This window comes from Nelusetta ayraudi, unplaced genomic scaffold (assembly GCF_046127955.1).
Source record: "Nelusetta ayraudi isolate G7.1 ecotype Tasmania unplaced genomic scaffold, CSIRO-AGI_Nayr_v1 ptg000002l, whole genome shotgun sequence".
Taxonomy (NCBI): domain Eukaryota; kingdom Metazoa; phylum Chordata; class Actinopteri; order Tetraodontiformes; family Monacanthidae; genus Nelusetta; species Nelusetta ayraudi.
Genome location: NW_027466052.1, coordinates 9720760 through 9740911, shown reverse-complemented (window position 1 = coordinate 9740911; position 20152 = coordinate 9720760). Strand labels below are relative to the sequence as shown.

The following is a 20152-nucleotide window of genomic DNA, read 5'->3' as shown; positions in this document are numbered from 1 at the left end:
GAAACTACCACTGCACATGATTTTTACCACTTGACTTTGAAGTTGAACTCGGCCATTAAAAGAATTTATTAATTTCGGAGGAAAACAGTGACTATGGAGTCCTCGTTTTCTCACTAAACAGACTGTATTCATATTCTGGAAGCTCTGTGCAGTTCATGCTCTAGATTTCCTCATTTTGGATCAAACTATTTAATGTTTAAAATTCAGTGAAACTGTGTGAAACCAACAGCAATGTGTCGGGGATTTCGTTAAAATCATAAAGATTATGTTACTTTTGCATTTGTGCCTTTAAAAGCAACGTCCTGGCAGGATTTTGCTTCAAAGTGTGAATGACTGAAAGGTTGACAGCAGAGTTCAGGGTGCTCTGGATCTACAGGTGACTTCATCCTCAGAGGTCAGACAGCTTATGCGTCATCTTGGCCACAGCCAGCTTCAACAAGGTGCTAATCCACACGAGACAATTCACACATTTGTTTCATAAGAAGTACAAAAAAAGCCCCTTGATAACTGGTAAAGGAAATTCTCGCCGCATATGCGTCAACTCAGAGTGTATGACGTTGCACAAAAAGCAACAACATTTTTTATCGAGCAAACCTTCTACAACCTACAAATCTGTCAGCAGCCTTTTTAATTCCTTCCTCCTGCCTTCGTTAAGCCCATTTCAAAGCCTAACCCTAACGCATAAAAGTCGCTTTTAATTATGCAGCGAGGATCCACACCCAATATTATTCACACGTTTACTCTTTCTATGTTCCAAGTAACATTGAAGACAAACAAGATTTATTAGCGGGCAGATTTTCATTCTGGACAGCCGGAACCCGTTTCTACATCTGCAAACATTTTTAGAGGCTTCACATTAAAATCACAAAGAGCTGCGATTCATGCAAACAAATTATCCAAATTAAAAAGACAAATTTGAGGGAAAAAAGAATAAAGGACTCACTCGGCTCTGTCGACACCGTCCCTCTGAGCAACAAGTAAATAGAGCGAACGTTTCCAAACCTCTGTTTGATTTCCAGACACGCGCGCACTTTTATGTGCAGGCGCCCGTGACCTCATCTGGGCGCTCCACCACTCAGTTCCGTGAAAGCCACAAGCCATGACATAACAACTGCCCCACTACTTTACTGCTCGCCAAAGACAAAGGAGCCGAGCGCGCAGCTCCAAGCAGACCCCGGTGCCACCACACTAAATGATACCATATGTCCGACTGTCATAACAGAGGTTGCAAAAGACCAAACCAACTGCACCAAACATCACATCGGCATCGTTCAGAGGTAATGCAGCTTCGCGGGAAGAACACAACAGGACTCCTTGGAAAACTGGTCAGTCAACTACTTACATTTTAATAAGACAAGCAATGAACAGCCCGGAGGTCACATCTATAACGTTCACCTTATTTGCTTCCAATTCTCCTTTACACATTTTTGAGATGTATTGCAAAATGTAATTCAGCCAGTGTGGGGAAAAAAACTATTGTGGTTGGATGGCAAGAATGTCTCCAACACTGATGACGGCTAAAATATGGCTACATTTCAAAATATTTTCAAATGTTTAAACGGCTCTTTCTGATACATTTCATAAGTCTGTCTTTTTCGCACTTTGACCCAAAAAGCTTGTCCACTTTTAAGGAGACCATTGCTTGGAATCCATACATTGAGTCTTTGCATTTAATTCACATTAAAGGCACCTGAGCCGAGTTTAAAAAAAGAAAAATTCAGTCCCAATTTTTCTTGAGATGTCAAAAACAAATTTAGTTTTATTTTATTTTTTTTTATGATTTTGAAGTCCTGTTTTTAAAAAATATTGTAATTAGGTGCAAGGAAACAAGCAAAGCTGTGTTTTCCCAGGAAATGTTTCAGTCAGTCTCAGTCTGTCACAAAGCTTTCACTACGGGCCGAACAACAAAGCAAAGCACAAAGTCAAACATGTGCACCTATCATTATAGAACAAAAACAGCAGGAATTTCAGGAGGGTTCTCGCATGTACAGTATTTAAAAAACACAAAATAGTGAAAACTATGCTTTGGCAGAACAATCTTACTAAAATAATAATTTTATGTGCAAAAGGGTACCATTTTTTTCTTCTGAATGAAAGGTTTTGACAAGAGGAGGGACATTTTTTTATCCACTGCGGGGATTTTCAGTTTTGCGCTTTTACAAGGCTCTTTGTTCAGATTTTTTTTTAAGGAGCAGCCATAAGTTCACATGACTACCACGGCTTTGCCGTGGAGTTGAGACACAAGTGCATATTTCTCCCTGACTTGTTTCATTGCCGGCTGCCTTTCATATTTTTTTGTGAGTTTACTATCAAACCTGTCCGTTCCCCTTTTATCTGGCTGCGATGTGGCTTCGGCAGAGGGAGTGTACACACATGTGGCACAAAACTCTCGACTAATGCAGACATCTGGAGATAAGAGCAAGTACGAGCATTTCATTAAAATTCCGCTGTGGTCTCTCAACCTTGAGTCGCCAAAAAGTGCCAGCAGAGAAAGGTCGCAACCAATTTTAGAACAGCATGCATTGTGTTTTGGGTTTGATCATTTTAGTCAGTGTAATCACAGACACTGGGGAGGGGGGCTTGACAGCAGAGTGTATTGAAAAGATATCAGCAGCTCTTTATTGACACAGTGGCGAGGTAAAAAAGCAAAACAGCGCACAGCAGGAGAGTAGGCTTTCCAGAGAGAGACACACAAAGATTTCTGCTGTGACACTTTTTAACAGCATCAACACAACTTGACAAGATATAATTTTCATTAAGAGCCATGGCCTGTTCACACGGGCCCAGATTAGGAAACATCCGACATGATGCAGGCATGCAAAGCAGACCACAGCAGGTCGACTCAGTCTTTCCCAACGACAACATCTGATTAGCACATCTCCCCTGATTATGCTTAACGCCAAATTCCAGACACGAAGGGCAGGAGGCAGGGAGCCTCGCTGCAGACAACCCTCCACGACAGTCTCCGAAACTCGACTTTTCGATTAGCTCTACCATGTAAACAGCAACGTGAAATGTTTGCGAGGGGCGCGGACGTCAACTGCTGTAGTAACGCACAACTTTCACGCCAGGGTCCGGGAAAGAGGGGGAACTTTTCTCACGGCTTCGGCCCCGTGACTACAAAAGCTTGTAAGGTCCGAAAAACCTTTAAGACGTTTCAAGAAAACGACGCCAGAGAGAGAGAGGGCATGAGTCGAGGCTCTGGACACTCACCTTGTTTTGTTTTTTTGGTTGACACGCAACGTCGGTTGTCAACAAAGTCATGGGGGGGGGGAGGAGGGAGGGAGTCACGAAGCGGCTGGAGCGGATCGGATGATGACTCCCTCCGCTTGACGAATATGTCTGGAAGTGAACGGCGACGTGATTAACGTAAACTTGACTCCGGGAGTAGGCTGACCTGCTCCGTCTCCCAGGTGCCTCCCCCTTTCTTCCCCCCGTTTCTTACCCGCCCCGGTGCAACATTTCCGACAACCCCGGTGCTTACACTTCGATGGTCACTCCAAGGAACCTAACACGACGCACAATTTGTTTTTTTTTTTGTTTGTTTTTTTTTTTTATTACGGCGCCCGCAGAACCCCAACGATGTGAATTCGACGTCACTCGGCATGCGTGAGCACGAGTAGCCGTTGGTCTGAGAGCCGACACGGCACACATACACACAGAGAGAGAGACTGACTGACAGCGACCGGGATCGACGAGGCAGCGTGCCGTCCGGTTCGGTGCCAGGGTCCCGGTGCTACTAAAGCAATGGACATGGGGTAAAGTAGCTGACCACGCAGCTCGAACAAGTCCGGGGGAGAAAAATACTAGCTGGGGCAGACAGGAAACTTACAATCAGCTCAACTTACCAGCTTCCGCTTACATCCTGCTCGACCCAGCTTGTTGTTGACTCTCGGCGCGGCGTTACAACCGACGGCAGTTCGGTGGAACGACCGAAAAAATGATTACAGAGAATAGTCGGATATAAATAGTCATGATACCCCTCTGGTGTACCGCTGAGTGGTCCGTACAAGCCCCAGGAAATACGTCACTGCCGTGGATCGAGTGGAGAGCAGAGCAACACCTACCGACAGCACAGTTGCGCGGCTACAGCCCCACCTGCTGGTCACTAGTTTCCTAGCACCCCTTTGCTGACGCTCTGGCTGCGACAGGCAGCACCCGAACAAAGTGTTCACTCCCAAATGGGATGCAACGTGTGTTATTACTAAAGATACGCTGCCATGTGAATACACAGAAGTGCTAAAGGAAATATTATGTGTACACCATGGATTATTCCATAGCCGAGTATTTTATTTTGTGCCACATGAACATACCTCGGTATTGTGGACCGTTTAATGATTTTAGAGATTGATTGCCCTTGAGGCAGTCTCCCTGCTTAGGATTCAGTGTTCACCGCATTTAGCTGGATAACGTTTTTTGTAAGACGCTTTTTCAAAAAAAAAAAAAGCAATCTCATTTCAGAAAGCAATGCATAAACCGAGCCTGTATTAAATTTCAGAAAGCTGTAAAGGCACATGGCCAGTTGCTTGTTAATTTGTAAATATATCCTCCTTCCATCTTAAACTGCAAATACATGTATATTAGTTGAATCTGCTGTATGCAGTATACTTTGGGCCATACCAGTTGACCAAACAACACGTGTCTGTATGTCTGATATTTAATTGCAATAGTCAAATGAATGGCTAAGTGAGAATGATTCTCATCACAAAAACATATAGCAAACAATGTTCATGTCACTGTTTTATAATACTCCACTCAACCTCATATCCATCTTATTCCATTTGTGATCTCTGTGTAAAGTCATGTCAGGCTGAGAAGATCCAAATGCTGGGCAATTGAAGACACGCGGTGCAACATGCCTTATGAGTAGGTTATGAGTGGAGCTATTCATTTTGCAAATACAATACTCGTCATCAAAAGACAAACAAAGTTAATGTTGGCTATTTATTTTGGTCTTACTAAAAATGCACTGTTCATGCAAATGTGTCCTTTAAAACGTTACGCATCATGACGCATGAGGACTTACCATTGGCAAAGGCAGGTAAAACAATTTCACCAAACCCATGCAAGTTTTTTTTTTAAATAGTGAAGTGAAGCTCACTTTATTCTCACCTTTTGCTTCCATATACTACTTTGGTCTCCATCCTTTTATCAGAGAACAGAGCAATCCAGCCAGTCTCAGGAGCATCCTTCTGTGATTACACAGTAATAAACCTAAACACTTTGATCAGAAGCATTAAAGGCACACGAGCCTCGGGCTATTCAACTTTAAACATGGTAAATCTATTTCTAAAGTACTTTCTTAGGCAAAGAGACAAACTGCTCAACAGGGGATTTGAAGATCTAAAATGAGGCCGGATACAATCAAGTACCACCTAAGAGGGAATGAAAAGAGAGATGTTTTGCAGACGAGAGAGAGGAAGAGAATTTGGCATGAAATTGATATGAAGTACGATATCATGGAGCTACTTAGCCTTATGTTCTCAGCTATGTTGAGGCCAACATCTAAGGTCCAGACATGGGATTAAATACTTTGAAACAACTGGGGACATAGCACTGATAGCAATGTGTCTGGCCCGTCCAGCTGTAGTCTTCAAAAACATGGGAAAAATAAGGACAATCTGGATCTTGAGGCCACTGGGAAGGAATTAGCTTGAGGAAAGACTTTGTTTTTGTTCAAACTCATGAGCTTTTACTTGGCAACATAGCATAAACTGGAGATGTTGATTAGGAGAAATAGCCTGAGGGGAATTTGTGGGAATCTAAAGTTGCTGTGTAGAGAATAACTGAAATATAACAGAGCCTGGTGTGTATATATATATAAATACATATATATATATATATATATATATATATATATATATATATATATATATATATATATATGTATATATATATATGTATATATATATGTATATATATATATATATATGTATATATATATATATATATATATGTATATATATATATATATATATATGTATATATATATATATATATATATATATATATATATATATATATATATATATACATATATATATATATATATGTATATGTATATATATATATATATATATATATATATATATATATATATATATATATATATATATATATATATATATATATATATATATATACATATATATAAAATGATTATTATACATTTTAACATAAAAAGTTGCATTGCGCAAAAATTTAAAAATACTGCTCTTAAGAGCTTTAAGTGAAATTGGCTGTCGATAAATCAATAGTCTTCCTACTTTCTTCCTACTATTGTTACTTTGTTGATGTAAATTCTTTCAAAAATGATTGTAAATGTGATCAATTACTCTATGATTTAGTTTAAAAAAAGAGAAAAAGCACAAAAAATCTTTTGTATTTCAAATTCATTCAAACATACTAGACAAACACACTTGCATGATGGTCTATAAGCTTCTTTTTGTTTATGATACTGGCTGGAAACTTTGGATCATAATTCAAAATCCAAGTCTTGGTTGATTGAAGTTGGCCCTCATGTGGTATCATGACACCACAGCTGCAGGGCATGACGGACGGATAGTGGTGGTCTCAGTGATATTCTTTAGATTAGATCTCTGGGCTGTACAAAAGCAGTGCACAGCATTTTAATTCAACAACCTAACTTTGTTGGTTCATTCACAAATCCTGACAGGCTTTTTGAATAGCACGATCCTTGGAAAAATACAAACAATAAAATAAATAACATATACTGCGTGCACAACATGTACTTATTTACACCGAAGATGTCTGGAAGCACAGTGACAGACTCACACACCAAGGAGGCAGAACAGTTTACATTAACTATTGATATTTACTGAAGTACAAATTTGACGATACATAGGAACATTAAATTGGTTTCAGCATTTTAAATGAGCCACCACAGCAGGAGGCACAGAGCCAAGGAGCGCACAGTGAAGCCTGCTGCGCTCAGGGTGGATTGAGCCAAGTTTCTCCCTGGGGGGGACAGTAAAGCAGAGCATGCATCACCGCCTGATCACCATAAACACAACAGCGGTTGGTCCATATTACATACCCACATCAAAAAACATGCACATGCCCAAAGTCATTACTCAGTAAAAGATTTAAAAGTGCAGATTCATTAAGGAAAATGCCGTGAGATGGACTTTTATTTTTTTAAATCAAGGTTGCTCTTTTCCCCTAAGTGCACCTCTTAGCCCCAGCAGGACGTCTCCCTCGTATCTGGCTCGCTGAATGGCATTTCTTTGCTCAGTGTCCAGCTCCGCCCACTGCTCCTCAGTGACCGTCCACGCCTGCTCGGCGCTCAGCCACGATAACTGAGAGACACTGAAGACCACCTGTGAGACAGACACACACAGATGCTGTTATAGGACACTTCAGAGGAGTTGCTAAGAGCATCATTTTCTGATATCTTATGACTACTTCATTACTGATCAGAATCCAGTGTCACCACGAGAGCGTGAACCTTTGTGTCAACTTCAGATGAGGGAAATATATTTTTGTTATAGTATTCCAAGGTGCTTAAAATTTAAATATTTCACAAAGAAAGTTGAGGTTCTACCATATATACATTTTAAAACTTTTTTTTAAAATCAGAATTATGCATCAGCTACAAAATGTATTTTAATAAAACTTATTGGAAGACCAGGCCAAGAGCAAGGAGGGGCCCATTAACATTTTGATGCCGATCCAGATAAAAGGCCAAGTCCAGGAATTATTTATTTATTTCTATCGGTGCAAGACAGGGCTCTACAAAATTCATTATTTTGTTATAAATAAAGTATGGATTCCATGAATGAAAAAAATCAGGCATATTTTAAGGTTTTGTATAAAAATTCAGTGCAGAACCAAGTAAAATACCGAGAGTGACAGCAAAAAAAAAACCCAGCCATGACCTCAAAACTGGAGTGGCCAAATCAAATGCAGCCGTCACTGTTACTTCCTTGATTTGCACCTGAGCTCTCCTCCTCGTGGTGCAACATGCTGAAGGCAAAATAAAATAAATGGAATTTACATAATCGTTGAAACATACTGCCATCTTTTTTGGTGTCATAAGGGCGATGGCATCCGGGGTGATTCCCTCCACTTGTTCCTGCACGAGAGCTGACAACACCATATCCTCCAGGCCCACTGAGCAGAAAAAGACACTGTGATGTGACAACACCCACATCTAGTTTAAGGCAGCTGGAGAATCATCATCTAATTAAGTTTCATGTCAACTCTCACAGCTTTTTGAGAATTCAAATCCAATCACGTCTGGCCCAACAAGATTAAAATCGTTGATCTAAGTAGTCGCAGATTACTTTCACGTCTTCAACAAAAAAGAGTTATAGCCAAAGGAGCAGCTGTTACTGCTTTGCATTTGCTAGAAGTTAGGAAATGAACTGTCACTGTCATGTTTGGATCGAATCGTCGAGATGAGCACACTTTTTTTCATGCTCTCCACTTTTGCTTTTGCAGGCTTTAGGACATCTGTGATAATCATGAACAACAAATTAATGTGCAGATTCCAAAATGTGTCACACAAACATCTCATTAGTATTGAAAATATATGATTTCTTTAAGTAAAAAAAATAGTGCACTGCGTTTGAATGACTAAACAGACATTTGCATTTTTATTGGCCCTTGTTTAGAATCAGGCCTTGTTTAAAATCTTAATTGCTTTGGGTTTTATCACGCTATTAGGTGATAACATTTCTTCCACAGCTTGCATCCACTTTATCGTACCTTACTGTTTTAGCTTACGTTTAATAAATTTGTATTTGTCTGAGCACTCTAGCGTGGTCTCTCTTCTTGCCACATTTTCCGAGCTCTAGTGGTTTGCAACAGTAGTCTGATGATTGCTGTGTCTTATTATCACACCACGGAAAAGTTTTGCACAACTTTTCCTCCCTCGGGGATATTTTCAATTGTAGCCAGTGAGCTATCATATCCTCTTCCCAGTTTTAGGATGTGATTTTCTACTGTACCTGCCAATGTCCCAATTTCAAGGAAAACTTCTGTTCCCCAAGCATTTACTGGGCCAAAGGCCTCAGGTTTGGACAAACAGCTTGTCAATGCCTCCATCTGTTGCTCTGTGCAAGGCATTGTCGCTTCCCGCAGGAATGGCACAGCCATACTGCAGTGGAGGGGAAAAAATATTCAGGAATTAATCACTCTCTGAAGGTATGTAAAACGGCTCACGTTCATGCAGCTAAGAAATATTTCCCTGCTCTGTTTGCTCGCATCTGCTTCAACATTTGCACATGAAAGAAAAACAATGAATTATTCTCTGAAATCACAGGAAAGTCATCCAGTGATGGTTTGTTAGAATTTGAGGATGTGGTCAGTAATTTGGAGATAATATTAGAGCCATCTCTTCGAGGTACCACCAGAGAAGCAAGTTATTTGACAACAGCCACAGGGCCAGTGTGACGTACTGAATCACTCCAGTTTTTCTGGTGGTCGGATAAAATTAAAATGGGTAAAGTACTTTTGGGTTTACTTTAGTGCACTTGTTGTGTTTGTGCAGGAGGAATTCAAATGGAGACAGACGCCTCACCTCAGGTTGTATGGGCTCAGTCTTCTGATCTCTGAGGGATGCAGCCCACAGATCAGGTGGCCGAATGTCGCCAAATCAGTTGCCGCAAACTGCTCCACCATGAGTTTGCGTTTCCACATTACACCTGAAATCGCTGCTCTCATCTTGGGAAAAAATGGAAGACGGAAGCATGAAATGTATGGTTGCCTTCCTGTATACTTGTTTTGTTCAATATCAGGAGGATACAGTGAGGGGGGAAAAGACCTTTTTAGGGCTCCAGTTTGACAGAGTCCCCAGGTGAGCCAGCGCACCCAGATCTGTGGGAGCAGCGGCCTGAAGTTCTCTCTCTGCCATCTCAGTCACCAGTGAGCCCAGAGACAGGACCTGATCTGCTCTCAGCTCTCTCACTGGACTGAAGGACTGTATTCAGTAAACAACCAGGGCACTGTTAGAGCCAGAAGTAATGATGACACACGAATGCATCTCGTGTTTCCTTTAGTTCTTTAACGTGGCTGACAATGATTTCTTCTGTCGCTTGCTTCCAAACAATTGAAGCTTGTAAGCAAGGGGAACAGAAAAACAGTTCCAAGGGCCAGTTTGGCCTCTGGCAGCGCTCTTTCCCTGCTTGTCTGTGTGCATATCATGAGGCTTGCAGTGTGATATTTGAGTAAAGCACAGTCGAATCATTTGTGTAACCAACAGCCACCAGGTGTGTGGTACTTGTGGCTTTAATTAGAGGATACAACAACAACAACAATAATAATAATAATAATAATAATAATGATAATGATAATAATAATAACCTCTCCGTTCGAGAATCAACTAATTGACACAGACATGTTGTACTCTAAACGGAGAGACAAAATGCGTTCATGCTGTCGAGAGTCAAAAAACGGACAACGCAAATGATGTGTTGATTCACTGACCGGTCTCAATTTGACCCATAACGCCCGGCGCTGCTCAGAGCTCATGGAGTCATCCTGGCCAAACACTTCCACACACTGTATGAGATCCTCCTGTGCCATGCGGCTGAGCTGAATGGACGTCCATGCTGAGGGGAAGGTCCCTCTGATGTCAGCGCAGCTCGGAACCAACACTGCTCAGCAGAAAGCACGTAAAAGCCCCGACAATTCAACTCATAACTCATGACTGGCAGTCAGTCAGTGCTAGATGATAGTGCTAGGTTTGAAGTAGATAGAATCAATATGACACAGCAGTGCACAGAAATAAACCAGTCAAAAGTGCTAGGGGCAGTTTATTGGATATCTACTGGACCTTTGGCTCTCCTGCTACGAGCTTTGACGATTCCTCGAATGAGGCTCTGAGTCTGCTGCTTCTGATGTTGCCGGTCCACACACTGTGTCGCACACACTCTGCCCACCACGCTGTCCTCCCAGCGACTTTGACCCACCAGGACCTGCTCCACTGTGTCTTTATTCAACACCGTCTGTGGAAGGTGCACAGAGAAAAAAAGATACAAAGAAAAGTAATTCTTTGCATGGTTTGTTGCAGTGTGATGTGTGGGGCTCAGTCTCACCAGTGGGATGGTGTTAATCTGCTTGGCAGAGAGAGAAAACACCAGCCTGCCCAAATGTTCCACATCCCCAATGTGCCAATTTGACGGCTCCCTGAAAGAGACATACCATCGTACGTGTGCCCCAAATGTTGGAATATTTCATGCAACTGAGACGGTCGTGGTAACCAAAAATAGGCTGTGCCGTTTCACCCTAGCAGGTCTCTCTGTGTCAGCAGGGAACTAATGTCTTTGAGAGCTTCTTTGGGAAGGCAGAAGTTTTGCATCTCCTCCAGACGCAGAGCCAGAGCTTTCCTGTCCACTAGAGCCAAGCTGTCCCGGTCCAAGAAGGGCACTAAAGGCCCGAGTGTGTCCAGAGTGGTGCCATCAATCTCCCTGTCAGCCTGAGAAGAATCCTGCAGACGACCGTACACTCAGTGAACCTGGACTACTGGGATTTCGCACTGATGTGACTACATTTGCAAGAAAACTTGCCAAAAGTAGGATACAGATTACCCTGTGAATTAATTTCTCTCTCTCTTGGTGCATGTGTCTTGTATAATATATGATGCCTATTCTGACCCCATGCTGTATCAGTAGGACTCGATATTTACAGAACCTTTGAAGAAAGTTTTACCGCTTTGAGTAAAGAATTTACAATTGTGTGCAGCAACATGATCACATATTTAGTAATTCGAAAAAGCCCAAATTTATCAGCTTTTGCACAAGATATGATTGAAAGGGCAGGTTATTGAAAGGCCATGTGGGCGTTTTACCAGCTCAGTTAGGGCTCTCTCTGCTAAATTCATTTGCTTGTAATGTGGCAGCTTGAGGAAATCAACAAAGTGGGCCTGAACGTGATCCAGAATGGCTCTGAAGGATACATTCGAGAGGTTCTCCACTATTGTCACACTGGGAATGAAAGAGAGAAATGTTTATTCAAGGAACATGTAGACAATCAAACAGTTCCATATTTTCATACCAAAGAAGAACAATTTATGCTTACGGTAAAGTGGCTGCAAAGCCTGGGCTTAAAACATCAAGGTCAAATTCAGGTGGCCTCTTCAGCTCGTCTACAATACACTTGCGCTAATAGCGCGCCCACAACATAACAGAACATAATGGAACGTGTTAGAAATATATGTTTCTCATTGATTTAAACAAGTAACATAAACTTATGTCTTTACCAGAGCAGGTCTTCTGTCCCCAGGGAGCTCCGTGAGGAACTGCAGGAGCTCTGCAAAATCTGTTTTATTGCTCTGAAGCCTCAGAAAGTCACAAGTCATCCCACTGGCAATGTGGCCCAGACCTCTGTTTAAAAAAAGATGAGTTTTATGTCACTTGTTTATAGGAGAAGATGACCTAAGACCTAAGATCATAATGTTATAATAGCTTAAATCCAACCAACCTTGCCATAAGGCTTGTCATGTTTTTATAGTCACAGATCTTTTTGAACAAAAGCTGAGCCTGTGCAGACAAAAACGTGTTAGAGAACACATGGTTTTCAGTCTGGTCACGTTAAAAACAAAATGCTAAATGCCCTATTATCCTTTAACAATACAGCCATTGGAAAAGAAATAGAGTTCAGACTGAGACAGTTTTATAATGACTGCTCACATTAAGAGGTATTCTTGTCAGTCAATTACTAGTATTCTGAATATTATTTACACATGAAATAAAGATTCTGCTGCTGATCATTAACTGCTTTAAAAAGCCAACATTAGACGAAAAAAAAAAAGATTTGTCTCATGAATAATTTTCACTCTAAACACATTACACGCAAACTAGATTGACTAGTAATACAGCTTCACTAAATCCTATTTCAGCCTTTTCATAGACAGCCTAACAACAGTTGAAAACACACTGAAAAAATACCAGTCTAGACAAATGGTACATCAGTGCCAGTATATCCTCACAGGTCTGCACTTAGTTTGAGGACAGAGGTTTGCTCGTCTGTGTGCTGTGGCAATTTTTTTTCAAGTTGAATGTGAAACCCTATCTGAGATTGCTGCAGGAAATTGAAAATCATGAGCTTCAGACAGGAGGACAGAGGGTGTAATCATAACAGTAATTACAAACTATTGAGTTTGTCTTCAAACAGACAAGGACCTAAGCAGGGTGCTGAAACATTTGACCTGATAATGTCCTAAATTTAACATTTTGGTTTAAATATTGTGTGTCTAATACATTTAAGCCAAGCTATTTGCTTAAAAGGGCACTGTGTATTGATTTGTCTCGTTAGGCCAAGTACAAGAAAGTGAAATACACTGGCTGTGACAAAATCCCTTTAAGGCAGCCATTATTAATTTACGCTGCACTCCCCCACACCATTGTACTACATCCAAACTAATTAGCTTGATGGTGGCTGACACGTATAGAGTATTAATATCCTGAAAGGCTCATCTGGAGCATATCCAATGAGTTATAGACTAATGGGGCTGTGAAAAGTGAAGCTGGTAACCTTACTACACAGCCAAAGAGCTCTTAAACCATCGATGCACCTTGAAACAGCTGTCACGAGGTAGCTCTTGGGAAAATGTTCACCTGTTGTGGTGACCAGGCCACCTCTTTGTAACGGCTGATGTGTCTCAGTATTTCTTCACCATTTAAGTTTTCTGTCAACTTCCGCAGAGGCACGAAAGGTAAGAGACAGTTTGGCAACTGAGTGATGTTCTGCTCGTCACTGTGGAGAGCCTGTTGGCAACGAATGACAGCGAGAAATAAAAGGAGGCCTGGTATAAAGCATAAAGGAACTTTGTCTAGAAATTTCACTAATTTCTTCACAAAAAGTTTCTGAATGTTGTAATGTTTGTTAAGAAAACATTTTAAAATATTATGCATCTAGTCATGTGAAAAGCTGTGACTTCAAATAATGATATTGTGCAATTGTGCATTTTCATAAATAACTTGAAAAGAAAAAGAAAAACATTGATCAAAATACACCACTTATTAAAATTACTGCTATTCTGTTGCAACTTTATCACAGCTCACATTCAAACACAGGGAAGCTGTATGATCAGTAAACAGGGCCATCATCACCTCCTGCAATGCACCGTACAGCAGGGCTCTATGACCAGGCTTAAGCTGATTGAGTGTCATCATCCAGCACTGGCAGAGGCCGCTTTGACTGATGTCAGCCCACTGGAGGTCTCTGAACACAGCAGGTGACAGCCCAGGATGTAAAGGCCTCAGTCTGCACAGGTTTTCCATGGTAAGCTTGCAAGGCGAGAGAAATACAAGCAGTCATATAAATGTAGTTTTCTGGAATAACAAAACATACTTCAAACGTGTCTACTCACATTGGTGTCCTTTGATATCTTGGATAATATTTGGAAAGCCTAAGGGAAGAGTTGAAACATTCACACAGCAGGCATGCGAGAAATAAGTGTTTAAAATTTAATTCAAGAACTGGTTATTAATTTCATCAATATATATAAATAATAGAGTCAGGAGAGAAAATACATTTAGCACAAATAGTAGCCTGCATTTTCTTATAAATTAATCCATGTAGAAATTGAGTCCCGCTTCCTTGATTTCATGTTTTTTTGCATTACTTTTTTTCTTTCAATTAGCCTTTATGGAAATAAAACTTGTTTTTGGAATCTCACAGTTACATGAGTAACCAGAATTTAACAATTTAATTATAGAAGACAGAAAAGTTCCCTACTCACCTGCGCTGGGGAATATTGGTGCAGTCCTGGTTGTGTTAGCAGTTCCAGCAGCAGTGGTGATGGGAGGGAAACCAACAGGGAAGCCCCTAAGTGGGTCAGCACAGCACTGAAGTCCGACAGCTGTGCAGCGCCCATGCTGCTGATGTTCAGGCTCTCAGAGGCTGGTATCAACCAAGAGGACAGCTGTCAGGGGAACACGTTTCAACACACTCCATCAGACATTACATGAAATGAATGATGGGACTGGGAATGCATTGCTGAATGCAAGGCTCACTCTGCCGCTATCACTGATGAGGCCTTTAGTCATGCACTGTGTGAGCTGCAGCCACAGAGTCAGAGACACTGCCGAGCCATGAAGGAAGGGTCCCAGGTCCAGTGGGTCCAGATAACATGCAAGGATTCCTAACCTGAAAGGATTTACATTTAATTGAAGGCATCTTATACTGTATAGGAGATTATCCAAAATAAAATATCTTTTGCACTTTTGGTTTACTGTCCACTCATCAACAATATCAACCAAATCACACCACTGGCTAGAATTTCAATGCTAATGTGATCAAAACTCTGCATTAAATCTAATTTTGCAAAACACAGAATAAGCAATCATATAAATAATTTGTACACAAACCTTAGAATGTCCTCCTTGGTCAGGTTTCTCTTGTTAAAGAGAGTTCGGAGCACATGGCGGCCCCTTACACCGTCTACACTGCCATTACCAAGCCACTCCACTAGAGGACTGAGCTGATTCAGGCGAGATAGTATTAAAAAAAATCACTGAAAACTTTTGAATTGTACATAAATAAACAACTCTATGGTCTTGGTAAACTGCAAACAAAATTTCACACATGCTTTTGCTTCCGTTGTCATCATTGTTGTGACTTCTGACCTGCTGTGCCGTTAGCTGTTGGAAGTAGCTAACTGGGAGGTAAGGCAGAAGTGGGAGGATGGATCTCAGAAAGTATGGCGGCCACGTCGGGACGTCGCCCACCGCACTTGACTGCAGGAGTCGTTTCACAAAAGCTTTTTTCTGCAGCAGCTTCATCCCTGAGCTGTGGTCTCGAATGGCAGTCAACCTGCAGAGCAGCATCGCAGTCGTCAGCATCACCAAGTGGACGCGGTGCTTAAAGTTCAGTCCTCGCATGACTTACACGCTGTCGTTGACTATCAGCGAGGCGGGAAAGCTCATTATATCAGAGACAGACATGAAGGGAATGAACTGAGACAGGTCGACAAACAACTCTGGGGTCACTCGGGGGAACTTATGGATAAAAGCTGCGGTCATTGTTTCCATGGCCTGCAACTCTCTCTGGGAGGCCTGACAGTCAAAACAAAAGCACAGGAAAGAGCTGATGTGCATTCAGGTTGACCCCCTTTAAATATGCATGGCCCATGACATATATTCAAACAGAATAGTGTAAAATAATAGACCAGTGGTAAAGCCTACGCTCAGGCATATATTTTCACTTATGCACCCTGGGAGATTTTAGGAGGAACCTTGTCTGTTTCAACTTGTAATTGGTCCCAACTTTGATGCACACGGGAGATGAAACGCTTGACAGCGTCTTTCTCTGCTGACATCACCAGGGTCCGAATGCTGTCTCTCGGCATCTGCAGATACTCCTGCAGGGACAGACAAATTGGGTCACCTCAGAATGAGGCTCCTCTGTTGTGAATGGCCTAAAATGAATGCAGCTGTACCTGGAGCAGGACACTCAGAGCAGATGAGTTGTCATCTTGCTGGATGAGTTCCCACAAGACCGGCTGAGGAAAAAGCAAAACAATAGCATCAAGTTTGTGCTAGTTGATTACGTATGTGTGTGTTTGTGTGTATGTCTGTCTGCGTGTCATATTAATATTCCGCCAACTTACACTAAAGCAGCTCAACAGGTCTTCCTTTAGAGTGGTATTCTGCTCTCTGCGGAGGAACACTCCCACAGTTTGCAGGACGCTCACGGAGGCTTCTGGCTGCAGGGTTGCCCAGGAGCTGTTGTCAAGGAGGCTGGAGAGAAGGATGGCCTGGCCCAAACCCTGTCTCGCCTCCCTCTCTCCTTCATCCAGACCCGAAGAGAGGCCGACCATAAAGTCCAGAACTCGCAACACGTAGCCCAGCATGACCAACAGCCCCTCGCGTTCCCTCCCCTCCACTTCACACACGCTCAGCTTGTGCACCGCGTCCGCCAGCAGGGGAGCGGGGTCCACACAGAGTTGTGACGTGTCAAACTTGTAAGGCGCGGGGAGCATGTCAAAAATCCTCTGAAGCAGACACTTCCCGGCCTCTGCATCTGCCTCAGCACAGATGTCAGTGAGCTGAGGCACTGACTTCACCAGCTGACTGTGCAGTGTGGCATTAAGGCAGATGTGCTCTCTCAGTCCATGTGTTCGCCCACAGAGCGCCAGGAGGCTGGAGTTGGTAAAGTCGTACACATCCCACTTTCTGTATTGACAGTTTTCTTCTGTGGCATTAACACTGGAGGTGTTCTGTATTTTGGAGCAGTATGTCCCAGCCCAGCTTTCCTGCGGGGAGGATCGGTACGAATCAGAGGGTTCCTTTCCACACAAAGCTGCGATGAGGGCAGAGTTGTTGGGGAGGAAGCAGTGCCTGAAAGTCCGGGCGCTGAGTGACCCGTTGGCGAACCCCTTGATGCAGTTGCTGCTGGGCGTTGGGCTCCCTGTTGTTTCACCTGACACCTGCACACACAGTTCTTCCAAGCTTGTCTGGTTGACGAAGCGATAGTCCTTTGCCAGTGCCGCCTGCGGAGTTCAAAAGCCGTCATGAGGTGAGGTGAATATGTAGCAATTGGGAAAGGAGCAATTGGATTGAGTCCAATTACCTGGTGTGCTCTGCGCAGCCAGAAGGAGGAGTTGGCGCACACTGTGTTGTTGAATTCGTGGGCAAAGAACTCACTGCAGACATGAATCCAAAAGAGGTCTTCCTCAGCGGCAGACAGGTACCAGGCGGCTTCAGAGCAAGTGGAGTGGAGGTCCACTCCCATCTGGAACACCGCGGGGTCGACAGACTCGTTGTCCCCTTCAAAGAGTTTGCAGTAAAGAAACACTGTGAAGTTGGAGACGCCCGTCAGACCAGGGATGGATTCGTTACACGCAGCCTCCAAGATTTCTACGGAGGAGGGGTGGTCTGGCTGCGACCCGACGTCGTAGCTGCCTCCCTTTTCCCCAGTTTGTGGCTGACTGACGTAGGAGTGTCGGGGAGACGTATAAAGCTCATGAAGGCGATTACGTTTCAAGTTCCTTTCTGAAGATGCGGCTGTTTTTGGAGCAGCTGATGGAACTGGTGTTGGTTTTTGCTCACTTGTTCCGGTGGATGGACAGGACAGGAATGGAAGTGAGCTGGGCAGACCCTGGGAAGCAAAACCCAAAGCTTCCGTGTTCCAGGTCACATTGTGTCTTATCCCCCTACAAGTGCATGAAAGGAGGCTGTAAGTACATCACATGACATTGTTCCTGCTCTAAAATATGAGGACCACAGTTAATAAATGATTTAGAATTTCAAAAATATCTCACCATAAGATCAACTGCCGGACATCACCTTAACATTGACCCCCAAAAAAGCAAACAGAAAATCAGAGAAACCGAGAGGTGTAAAAGATACCTGAAATCTCCTGCAGTGAATGTAGATGCCTACTGTAAGAGCGCAGCTCAGCTAACAATGCATAGGATATAATGTTACTGACATCAATGAGGGGATAAAGAGATTAACTGGGACTACAGCAGGCGCTTTTCTTCACCCAGATGACTGCAAAGATTTTAAAGCAGGGGTAGTCACTGTGCCTTTGCTGTCTATCGGGTCAAAGTACGGTCAGTCTCTTCATACAAACCAGTTGGAACTAACTTGACCAGTGACCCCATGTTCCTGAAGCAAGTCTATGGATGTACGTCTAACTCTTCAAGCAAACAATATACTCACCAACTGAGCACCTGCTGTGAGTGCTGGGCTGTGGCACATCTACCAGGCTGCTGACATCATCCAGAAGCACCATGGTAACCCGTGATACTTTTCTCTTGAGGTTGCCGTAGACAGAGCTACCCAACCTGTGCAGGAAACCCTTCCTCAGATTGACGAGACTCTGTACCAGAGCCAGGTTTTTCTCTGCTGAATTGCCACTGCGCTCTCCCCCACTGGAACGTGACAACGCCTGAAGCAGCAAGTTCTGCACAGACTCCAGGTCATCGGCAGTTACCGCTGAGTTTTCCGTCGAGGCATTGCTTGTCAACCCATCATGCTTGATGACTTCAGGGGGCAAGCTGAAGGGCTTCAATTGACCAAGCACACTTGAGGTTTTTCTGTGTTCTGCAGCTTCTCCCGCTGGGTGTAAACTCACCACGGGCTTCCAGTTGCGTGTTTCTAGGAAGCGCAGCAGCGTCTGAAGCCAGCTCACGTTGAATGCACAGTCACTCTGACCCTTCAGGGCACAGATAAAGCCCTGAAGACCTGCGCTGGCCTGGCCGTAGGTCCCGCTGACCAGGGCCTGAAGAGTCACCTCCAGCACAGCGCTGACCGTCTTCCAGTTCTGAGTTAAGTAAGTGAGAATCGGTCGGTGGGGCTGACGCTCAGAGAGGGTGATGAGACTCTGGAGCAGACCCAGGAGCCAGTCCCAGTGAGGGCTGCCCCTCAGGGATAAAAGCCAGTCCTGCACTCTGACACTGGGCCGCGGTGGCACACGGCCGTGCCACTGGTTCAGCCCTTCAGACTGGAGGAAGAAATGCAGCACCTTCTCCCACAGATGATTCTCATCGGGCTCCGCTGGTGCGTCTTCCAGCTCAGCGCCCATCTCTTGGAGGTACAGAGAGATGTTGTACAGGAAGCCAGAGAGCCGGTGCCTGTCTATCGGCTTATTTAATGAGGGCAGGCTCTTGCTTTGAAGCAGACCAAGTTTTTTTAGGCCCCCCACTAAGTTCCTCACCCAAGGGTGCACTGGCTGATCGTCATTAGTTTTAGGGCGGTCTCTCTGAGGGTCTTTGCTGATCCCTGCGCTTAACTTTGAAATGATCTCCCTAAAAATGGCATCTCGCTGATCGTCTTCCCTCCCTCCTGAAAGAGCCGCATTACAAACATCATTGGAGAGATTTAGATTTTAACACTACAATGATTGCACTGAGAGGCGTGGTGTTGCAGTGCACTCACCGGTCACCTCAGAGGATGCTTGTTCAAACACAACGGCACAAACTATGACAATGCTTAGGAATCCCAGGGTGGCCATCCCCTGTGCTTTATCCACCATTTTCATCTCATACCACACACGGTGACCCACGTTGTGCCATCACATTTTATCTCTCTCTCACTGTTTATTCCACCACTAAACCTTGAGAAACCTTAAAAAAACAGAGTTCTTTTAGTCATTAGCCTGTAATGAGATGGATACACAGAGTAATGTGTCTCAGCAGAGAGGTGATATTAAATCTTAATGACCTATTCCACGTCCCCTT

The 20152-nt window shown here is 43.3% G+C and overlaps 2 protein-coding genes across 4 annotated transcripts in view; both read right to left on the bottom strand.

The window, feature by feature from the left end:
- Positions 1–4020, bottom strand: part of furina (furin (paired basic amino acid cleaving enzyme) a) — a 70138-nt gene extending 66118 nt beyond the window's left edge. The window contains exons 1-2 of one of the 3 annotated variants that reach the window (XM_076023023.1): positions 3849–4020; positions 2316–2406 (exon numbers count right to left, since the gene is read on the bottom strand). The gene's annotated coding sequence lies outside the window, so the exon portion shown is untranslated. Of the gene's footprint in view, positions 1–943; positions 1059–2315; positions 2407–3848 lie in introns of those variants that run through there. The other 2 variants (XM_076023005.1, XM_076023015.1) reach the window with 2 other exon arrangements.
- Positions 4021–6815: 2795 nt separating this feature from the next.
- LOC142887609 (stereocilin) lies at positions 6816–19953 on the bottom strand. Its single transcript, XM_076025387.1, has 29 exons — positions 19851–19953; positions 18633–19757; positions 18230–18254; positions 17539–18121; positions 16577–17458; positions 16406–16468; positions 16202–16327; positions 15856–16022; positions 15594–15780; positions 15336–15448; positions 14982–15114; positions 14708–14890; positions 14336–14374; positions 14076–14252; positions 13581–13730; positions 12445–12503; positions 12224–12347; positions 12043–12125; positions 11813–11948; positions 11250–11452; positions 11061–11151; positions 10799–10970; positions 10450–10619; positions 9788–9943; positions 9545–9687; positions 8973–9121; positions 8036–8133; positions 7193–7340; positions 6816–6978 (listed from the first exon to the last, which is right to left on the bottom strand). The coding sequence occupies exons 1-29, from the start codon at positions 19951–19953 to the stop codon at positions 6890–6892; spliced, it is 5877 nt and encodes a 1958-aa protein (XP_075881502.1). The 3' UTR covers positions 6816–6889.
- Positions 19954–20152: the final 199 nt, after the last annotated feature.

Excerpts from the sequence above, each read along its gene's own strand:
- LOC142887609 (XM_076025387.1), bottom strand. The coding sequence starts at position 19,953 with ATGAAAATGGTGGATAAAGCACAGGGGATGGCCACCCTGGGATTCCTA. Across the intron at positions 14,891-14,981 it reads TCATCAGTGATAGCGGCAGA|CTGTCCTCTTGGTTGATACC; the intron begins GTGAGCCTTGCA and ends TTCCCCTGACAG. Across the intron at positions 12,126-12,223 it reads GGGACAGAAGACCTGCTCTG|CGCAAGTGTATTGTAGACGA; the intron begins GTAAAGACATAA and ends GCGCGCTATTAG.